The sequence below is a fragment of the Fulmarus glacialis genome, unplaced genomic scaffold (genome assembly GCF_000690835.1).
Source record: "Fulmarus glacialis isolate BGI_N327 unplaced genomic scaffold, ASM69083v1 scaffold9714, whole genome shotgun sequence".
Classification (NCBI taxonomy): domain Eukaryota; kingdom Metazoa; phylum Chordata; class Aves; order Procellariiformes; family Procellariidae; genus Fulmarus; species Fulmarus glacialis.
The window spans coordinates 12,861-22,659 of NW_009208839.1; the positions used below are offsets into that span (position 1 = coordinate 12,861).

At 46.1% G+C, this 9,799-nt stretch overlaps 1 protein-coding gene across 1 annotated transcript in view; it reads right to left on the reverse strand.

Annotated features, from left to right (window-relative positions):
• Window positions 1-7,647, reverse strand: part of BMP3 (bone morphogenetic protein 3) — a gene marked incomplete at its 5' end in the record, with an annotated part of 7,795 nt that extends 148 nt beyond the window's left edge. The window contains 2 exons of the mRNA XM_009576654.1: window positions 1-59; window positions 6,734-7,647. The exon at window positions 1-59 is cut by the window's left edge and continues 148 nt beyond it. Coding sequence (XP_009574949.1) covers window positions 1-59; window positions 6,734-7,647 — 973 coding nt within the window. The remainder of the gene's footprint in view (window positions 60-6,733) is intronic.
• Window positions 7,648-9,799: the final 2,152 nt, after the last annotated feature.

Genomic DNA, 9,799 nt, shown 5'->3' on the forward strand with positions numbered 1-9,799 from the left:
ACGACCCCGACGGCTCTCACTATACTCTGGATGGTGGCATGGTTGGATGGCTTCAAGGCCTGCAAGAGAAAGATACAGCAGAAAATGTAACTGTACCCACGTTGGAATGGACCCACATACTCTAGAACTAAACTGTTTTTTCTGAAGAAGGGCCCTGTGGAGACCCCACAGCTGACTAGCTGTAAAATCCGTCTTCTACTCGACCATGTCCAGTTGTCACCGTAGCTGCCCTGAGCCAGCAGCAGGGAAAGCGGATCCAGTCTGGTTCTTTCGGCCACGGGACGTGAGTGTCGCTCCACCGCTTTCAGCTCGAGCATCCTGCTGGGGACAGGGCCTCGGGCTCTCCGTGGGACGCACCTTCCCAGGAAAACGCCCAGGCGGCAGACCTTGCAGCAAGGTGTACCTATAGGTCAAGGTAGTTTCTTCCGAGTGAATTAAGTTACACGTGGGCTGCAATTTAGTCATAAAACTTGTTCGGCTGGGAGGGAGGCAGCCAACGTGCTAGCAGGCTGAGTCATTTCGGGAGCAAAAGAAACGTAACTGGTAGGCTGGGAAGTTTGACTGGTGGAACGCAAGTGCGTCAGAAAAATCAAAAGCGGATAAAATGTGTACAGATGAGAGAATGCAAGTACTTCACGCCACGATGCTAATTGTTCCAGTTTGCTGTCGTGCGATGTTAGGTTGTTTTGCTCATTCTTCCATGCCAAATCACTTCTCATCTGTAGTATACGTCACCAGTGACGTTGCTGAGTAACTGAGCCCCCAAATCCCATGTCAGTTGCACCTCATATTAAGGTGACATTTTTCTCCAAAGGAGAAAGTTTCCTGGATTTATACTCATGTAAATAAGAACACACTTGGGCTTGAGATGAACAAAAAGCTAATCTGACCAGTGAGATAACTCTAATTGTTCACAAAATCAGACTACATTAATACCCTAATAAAAATAAAAATGAACATATTCATAGAAATGAAAAATACTAAGTTCTACCTCTGAATCCCCAAACCCTTCCAAATCCAAGTATCTGTACGAAAGGTAAGCGAGCATGAAAAATGCACGAGGTGCAGTTTTTAGCCAAAGACTTTCGGTTTTTTAAGAGTGAAACTTGAACAATGCTTTTTAGAGCTCTTCTTACACGTAGAACTCAGGAATCACACAGTACAATATGCTCAGTCACATACCACTGAGAAATATATGGAACAAGGTTATTTAGGCCACATGTGCAATTGGCAGTTTTGCGGCAACGAGAGATGATTTGCTTTTGGGAAAATCACTCTTTCGGGTTAGATATCTACCTACCCGAGGTGCAAGTCTTAATGACTTCGCACGCAAAAAGCACAGGAATAACTGTGAGATTCTGGCTCACTGTATCGTTTGTGTAGCAGGTGAGTACACTGAGGAGTAACTGCTTCCAATTCTGCTGGCAATACACACGGATGTCTAACCTGTCCCTACTTACGGCAACATAGCTCACGACTAATGCCAGCTGTGTTTTCCTTCTTTCTCATGGAGGCAGCTGTTCCTTGAATTCCAACAGAAATGGATCAGAATGGACTTTTTCCATACCATGTTGTTGAAACTAGTCTCAAGAGAGAACTGGAACCATTCGACACAGAATTGAAAAGGATTCACTGGGGAGCATTCAGCTATTCTTCATGTACATGTTAGACATAATTCTTCTTCTCATGAGGAACCTATTTCACCCGCAGGAAGGCTGAGCAACAAACAGTGCCAACCCTGCACATCCCTTGCTTCTGTTTGTCCTCCGAGAGACTCGGAATTTTCTCAAGTATACTCAGGATCCAAGTCCCTTTTAAATGCAGACGTTACACAGAGCCTGATCTTTTTCCCCTGATGCTGTTTAAGTTTACTATCATAGCTTACCAGATGAATGAGATGCAGGGGTGTGGTGATATTCTGTTTAAAATACAAACGCAAAGCTTGTTGCACCATCCTCTTAATGGCTATAGGCTTCCCAGCATGGTTACAAAGACATTACTCTCCATCTAGGTAGCTGATCTCAAGAAAGACATTTCTGATTGTTTATTTGGTTTGAACTCCAGAGTACCTGTACTCCTGAGCAGTAGTTAATAGGGGTTTCAGAAATGTCTTAGATTAGTATACAATTCAGATTTCTGTATCGTTTCTGCCTGCAAAAGAAAGCGAAAGCTCCGGTAGCATCCAACCTTGTTTCCTTACTCGGCTGCAGTGCAGCGTTCTCACCAAAAATAACTGGGAGCCAAACAGATCTCCTGAGCCTGCTGATCAGACATCAAAAGGTAAAACATCGACTGAGACCCTATTTCCCGTGGCCAGTAGTACTGGAATTAGGAACAGGTCTCCGAATATGCCGTGTTAAGGTCTCATCACAAACCCTTCCCTTCAGATACGGAATCTGTACCACTAAAATGCTAAATTGGTCAGAACTGATTTCAAGTATTGCCTCGGATACATTCTGTCATTGTACGATAAAAGAAGTACCTCTATTTGATACGCGTATCCTACAATACAGAACATCCTCCGTACTGACTTGAAGTCTGTCTTGAACACGCTGGCCCTTAAGGTGCGCTCTTGAGGATAACCAGCTCTGGCATAACTCTGCTCCTGCCAGTGGGAATTTAACTGTGCCTGGAGTAAAACCCGAAGGCGTGTGCTTCTGCGAAAAGCGAAATCCCCCTCCGAGCACTGGACTGGCACATGCCCCGCGCAAGGGGGGCGAGCTAGGCCGCTGCCCGCGGGCCGCCGACGCTCTGCCCAGCACACGGTCAGGAGAAGCAGGCAGAGGTTTTCTTGTAGGAGGGGAGAGCAGGGGAGGCCGAGAGGGGCAGCGGGAGGAAAAACGGCCGAGCTGACTCCAAACGGCCAAATCTGCGAACGAGTCCAGCTGTGGCTCGGGCTGCACCCGCGAAGCTGCAGGCGTCCTGGGGAGACTTGCTGCCCTGTGGAATTTCATTAGAGATGTATTACGAGCAGGGGAAACGATGTCAGCTACGAGCTCTCGCTCCTGACCGGGAGAGGGTCTGCCTGGCCCGTACGCTCTGCGGCACTGCGCGAGCCCCACGCGCGTGGGTCTGACAGCAGTCAAACCAGCTAATTGAAATCAGGGAAAGGGTAAGGCCAGAAAATTTGGAGGTGGGAAGGGGAGGGGGGAAGAGGCACATCTGTTCTTCATTACCCAACAGGTTATCAACTTTAGGAGCTCGCCCTCAGCCAGGGAACATTATATACCCATAGGCACAGATTAGTTAGTTACTGCCTGACGGTTATAGGATCATCTTGCGAACGCCAGGTATTATGCATGGCTCAAGAATAACACATGGCTCTGGAAGACGCTCGCTTCACCTTTTTATATAATTTAGCTTTTCATTCTCTTCGGAAAACAAGCTCATTTTGGTTTTTGCGATTAAAAAAGCGCACAAAAGGAACAACTTGAATTCCAACATGGACAGAGGTCTCCCAATTGCTTTCAGGGAACCAGACTCTCAATGGATTTCAGTAACCTGCTCTCTTAACGAACTAGCGCTCTCTGCAGTACATGGCAGCAAATATGCAGCTTCACAGTGGCTAAATAACTGTAATGCTCTGCTGCTATAATTCTTGACCCAACCGAGTCTAGAGAGTTTCACGCAGAAAGGCTGGATTAGGCCTTTTAGCAGGAATTTGTAGAAGAGAGCTGGTGTCCTGGTTATGGCCTCGCAGTCCTGCGCTACAGGGCTAGTTCATGGCAATCCGACCTTCTGCGTCACGTCAGCAAAGTCATTTAAACCCTGCGCTTTATTCGCCTACCCATCTCTTCTGTTTATTTCTCACCTTTTTTCTACTATAAGCTTTTTCCAGGGCAGAGACCGCTTCTGATAGTGTGTCCGTGCCCATCCTGGGCAGAGCAGAGGGGTTGAAGAGGAGGAGGAAGACACTCCTTTGGGACTCCTGGGCTTGGTTACCACGGTGACAGTAGCCAATACTGCAAGTCTACTTACTTGAGAAGATGGAGCTAAACTGCGACGTCTCAGAGGCCGATGCTGCTATCTGCAGGAAAGCAGGACCCAAGTTTGGCAGAAAAAAAATTGGCTCTGTATGTTAGAAAATCTTTTGATGCGCAGCGTAACACCGCAATTACTTGCAGACAAAGCTGGAGCTCCTCTCTCACTGTTCATACTTCCCTCTCACGCCTCGGAGTGTCAAATATAAGTTTAGACTTCAATTAAACTTCATTTGCCTCTTCAGAAGCACTGGTACTAAACTCATCTTGGGACGTTTCACTTGCAGGAGCATTTGTGTGGCTCATTGTGTTTCTTTCCAGAGGTCTGAAGTTACTCTGGGAATTAAGCCCTGAGGTTATGGAGCACGGTGGGGATTTTGCGGTTGCAGGTGCTAACAAAGGCTCTGTGTAAGTAATAGGAACCTTTTTATCACAGTGCTTCTCAATCATTACTCTACTTTTGGTTTCTGAGAGTTTATCTCCGTGAAGATACATTACGCTTTTTGCTGCTGGAGAATCTGTGTTCTCAAAGTCTCACCTCGACTCTTAAAGAGAAGCTTGCTTTCTGTCTTAAACTTGTTATTTCCCATCAGCTCTCGGCACCATTAGATTTCAGTCGGAGCAAGGAGAGACCAGTAAAAAGGGCTTCTAAAACCACCACATCCAAAACTGTTTTTGAGAAAGCCTGGTTTGCTCTCGAGCGTGCACACTGCTGAGCAACCTGAGTTTGATCCAGGTTCTCCTACAGGCAAAGGGGGGTTCTTCCCTACCAGTCTCTGATCAGGCATCAGCTAACGCTGAAATATGCGCTATGTATGACTACTAAAAGAGAGCTTTTCTGCCTCAGAAGGTAGAAACCTATTTTGCGTATCTGCCAAATGTAAAAAAAAACCCAAAACATTTCTAGTGCCCGGGTTGAAATGGTTATTCTCTAGCAAGTGCTAGATCCTGACAGTTCATCAGCACCTCAACTATCATTTACTTCTTTGAGAGCCGAAAAAGCCAGACCCGATGACCTTAGGAAATGGGAACCTAAACACTTTTGGACTTACGACGAGACACTTTCAAGCCTTTTTAAGAAGCTCCTACACATTATTTTTTTTTCCTACCATCAGAAATGCAGAGGAACTTGACTGAAATTGTCCTCCAGTAGAATCACTGATTGTCAATGCGTATTGACTCTTTGCTTTGTTTCTTTTGTAATACTGATGGTAGCCCATAGCAGGCCTCTCACTTTAAGTGAGGAATACTTTAGGGGCCAGGATCAGCTGAGCTGGAGACACTTTCTTGTTGTACTCCTTTGAACTGAAGTACTTCAAGGCTTCTGGTTTAAGTATCATGTGCCATTTTCTCCTAAACAAAAATCAGACCAAAACTCTTTTATGGTTGGGATGAAGTTTTTATAACTAAAGCTGCAACTGGAAATGCTAACCCAGTCTTAAGCAAAGGGATACAGCAGGCATTTTTATAATTTATGCGTCCTTAAAGTTAGAATGGAAGAAGTCCAGGTCCGGTGCTTTTAAAATTTCTAACCTGTATGCTGAGTTAGTGGTTTGACAGAGCACAGTTCCCATCAACCATAAAGTAAAAGGCCCAAGGTAATGTATTCAAAAGTAATGGTTCTATCTCTTCCTGTTCCCTTTCATTTTTTCCTTTGATCCGAAACCTGAAAGCCTGCCATTGCAGTTGGAGGTAGTCAGGTCAGTCACCTCCTCCTTCAAAGAGAGACTCCTGCCTTTCTCAGCTTGCTTTCTCTGGGTTCCATTCCCGTCGGTACATTTCTCCACCCGTCATCTTCAGAGGGCGACTCCCTTGGGTCCCTAAGCCACTGAAACGCCACATAAATTTCAGAATTAACTGCTAAGGCTTCACTGTGGCAGGAATAAGGACTCTTGAACGTGAGGTTACAGTGAGACCAAAAGCCCTACCTCTACTGACATTTCCTGTAGGCACTATTTGTGCGTACCCCTCATTTTAGGTCAGCCTCAAATACCGCGTCCTGCTTTCAGGTTTCAGTAGGCTCCAGGGAGGTCCTGGAGTCTAATTAGCTGCTAATAATGACATTGGGCATTTGATTTTAAGGGGCTGACTTCATCCACCTAAGTCACAGGGCTAGGAGCACATCACTCTTTCTTGCTACTCGCATGCAACAATCTCATAAAAACCAGGGGATATTTCAAAAGTCAGTCGGCCAGGATCCACTGCTTTTGGATCCACGTGGTCTGTCACAGAAGTGATGAATTTGGCTCTTTTGCTTATACTTGGAGCATCCCAACCACTCCTATAGTTCCACAGAGTCTCTCTGTCACCGTGACAGTCATGCCTCGTGAGGCACACGTTCTTCCTCGAGCGTGCTGAGCTGACTGACCCCAGGGTGGGTCTGGCAGCAGAGACTCCTTCGAGGCGTAACAACTACCGTCTAATAAGCAATCTTCTAGAACTGGCTTGTATTATGTTTATTAAACAGGTTAATAACAAGTTCACACATCATAAGCACTATTCAGGAAATGTTTTATGGCAATTTGGGTTCTGGACAAAAACCTAATACCATGTAAGATTTTTTTCATTACCTTTACAAGCCTGTCTTTTTACTAGCTGTTCTAACCACTACTCCTTGCAGCATGAGACAAAGATATCACTTATTTACTAGATCCGAACATGTAACAGGTGACCAGCTGCCTTTTACGGACGCACGAAAGAAAATGCATAGTTTACGGTAACAGACACTGCGAAAGAATCAATAAAGGCCGTACCTTTGGAATTGGGAATTGGCATTCCCCTGAGCAGTAATAGGCGTCGAAGGATTTAGGGGAAATAATCCACTCGCTCCAGCCAATGTCTGCAAAATCCACCTTGAGGTAGCGCCGGGCGCAATACCTTGGCTCATTCCACTGCTTCCTTCTCGCCTTCTTCAGCGTCTGCTCATCGAACTGGAGAGTCTGGCTCTTCTGGTGATGATGATTCTTCCGCTGCTTTTTCTTACTCTTCGCCCTCTCTGCTAACCGTGGCTGGAAGGTTTTGTAGGGTTTTCTGTCTTCCCATCTCTCATCCTCATTGTACTGGTACTCGGCTCCCGGAAGCTCATTATTCTGCAACGGCAACAGGACGTCTGCAGAGCGTTTTTGCCGCCACTTCCCGAGGCTGCTCCTCACGTGGTTTTCTGGCCTGGGAAAGACCCTTCCCAGAGGATGACGGCGTCCTTGCAAACTAGAGACAACACTCTCTGGCTCTGAAATAGCAGAATCATTGGCATAAATCAGAATGTAGGGTTCATAGCGAGAAGGCGCCCTTTTCCAGGGGTGATGGCTGGTCAGATCCATTTTGACACCGATCAGGAGTTCCTTGTTTTGTTTTGCTTCATGCAGGAGCTGAGTGATATCCTTCCACTGCCAGGAAAGGACATCCTGGTAAGCAGTTGAGACGTTTATAAGGAAATGTCCCAGGCTCCGAGTCTGGTTCCCAACAGGAGGAAAGGACCAAACGGAAAGATTTATCTGAATTTCAGGTTTCCAGTGCCCGTGACGTGAACAGCCTCTGGACTGGGAACAGTTCCACTTAGCATGCAGAAGATCACCAATATAATAATACACCGAAGCCGACAAGACGTTTTCAGACTCGGTGAGTGACGTCAAGTTAAAAACGTACGTCTCCTGGCTTTCAGGGCTCCCTAGAAGATGAAATACTCAGATAAGAATATGGGCATTTCAAAATGTTATAGAGAAAGGACCGAGCGCATTGCTTTCTAGGTATACATTAGGTTCATTGGAAATTTTCACGCAGTGCTGTGGGAACAGGTTTAGGCCACTATTCAGAAAAATAACCAAGCTGGTGAACTGGTGACCGTAAATCACACGCTTTCGACCTGGTTTCCCTGTAATACCTATCTCCACCCAGAAATACTCACACATTTCCTACTGCTCCTCGGACTTCAGGAAACAAACTAGGTCACAGGAACACAACGTGATAACAGACGCACTATAGACTTCATCTATCGTCCAGAAATTAGGGCAATGCCATAGTAAGGTTTTGCTCTTTTGTTTTCCTCTTTCTGTAACATTTCCAACCCCCTCCCTCCCAAAATGCACTTAGGTGACTGTGGCTGCCCTGGCCCGACTAAAGAATTGTCTTTCTTTGTCCAAGACAATTGGGACATGAATGGCACCGAACCATGCCTTAGCCCAGACCTAGCTGAAGCTGGAGAAAGGCTTCCACTGGCTTCACTAGGCACTGGACTGTCTTTAAACTTCCATTATCCTGTTGAGCCACAGCCTCAGTTGGAAAGAAAAGATTTGCTTCTCTACTAGTAGAGGCTCAACATGGTAGTGAGGAAGGGAGAAGCCTGGATTCAAACGGGGCATGATTCTCAGCGTTGCCACAGGCTTTCAAGTGTGCTGCCAGGTAAGTCACTTAAGCTCTGATTGCCAAGCCGTCCAATGCAAAAAAAGCCTAGCTGGTTCCTCTAAACCTTCCACTCCGCTCCACTGTGATCGGGGCCTCACCCACAAGACAGGGACTTCGGGGCCTGGGTGGCATTTACTCTTAGCTTCTAACGATGTCAAAGAGACTAAGAGGGACCCAAACCATGTAACACTTGGTACAGCTACCTATGTATATCAGGATGCAAAACAGGTAAGCAAACATAGAAAAGTACTACATATTTCAAAAGCTAAAAGAAAAGACAAACTGAAATCCTGTGTTACAAAGGATGTTTCCTCCCGGTATTAACCACTGCTCCATTACGATAAGACCGATTTATTGGCCCCTCAAGTGGTCAGTGACCTTTGCATGCGCAACTGGGTCTTCATGACCCAGAGCTCTTCACAACGGCAAGGCTGGAGTTGGGCACAGAAGGAAGTATAAAGTTATTGACAACAGCCTTGCACACTAAGAGAGAATGTGGCTCGCCTCTAAAGACGTGGGGAGAAGAAACGCCAGGATAGAATCACTGTTTAATCATTTTTAAGGCTTGGATGTCAGGTCTGGAGAAAGAGATGATTCACCATTTATAACGAGATAAAGACACACAAGGTGGTCTGACAGCCTTTTGGCTAAGTCAGACACTAATCCCAACCTAAGTTTACCTCTAGAATAATCAGGCCCAGGACTGCTTCAATTACACTGGGTAAATTTAGTCATTCCACCTAGGACATTTCATCAATTTTCATGCCAGTCAGAGTCAGAGGAAAGTATTTACTAGTATAGCTGAAGGTAGGTGGACAGTACTAGAGCAACCCCAATAACCAAAAGAAAGCCAAGCCAAAACGTCTTGGGTTTGGGCGGTGGTGGTGGTGGCAAAACACACGCACTTGCCTCTGTGCAGAGGGAAACAAGCAAGGACAATCCTTCTTCGTGGTCGGGATGTTACTGTATCAGTTAGGAAGGATGTGGGGGACAGTGGGGTTTCCGCAGCTGTGAAATTAGAGAAGTCAACCTAACCACAGGTATCTTGCGCAAACCCAAAGATGCACTCCTAACACAGGCTGATCTGTGAAAACAGATGGCTGACTACTTTAATCCCCTGTAGGGTGCAATAGAAGGGCTTGGGGGTAAGGTTTAATTTTTGTTTTAGAATTTCCTGCTTGGACTGCAGTTACGTCTGTCCTTCAGAGCGAGAGAAATATAGATCCGAATGTTAAGGTGCTATTGAGAGCTATAAAGCCAAGCTGTATGGAAAAGTCAAATATAGTAAAGCAATGGTATGGTCTGCAGCCCCCCAAAGGGCTGGAAACAATCCAACACATTAGGAAAACAGGGCAACACGGCGTTAAGAGCTTCTTTGACATCATGGCACCCCGCCTAGTGGATGAGGGACAGGCTGT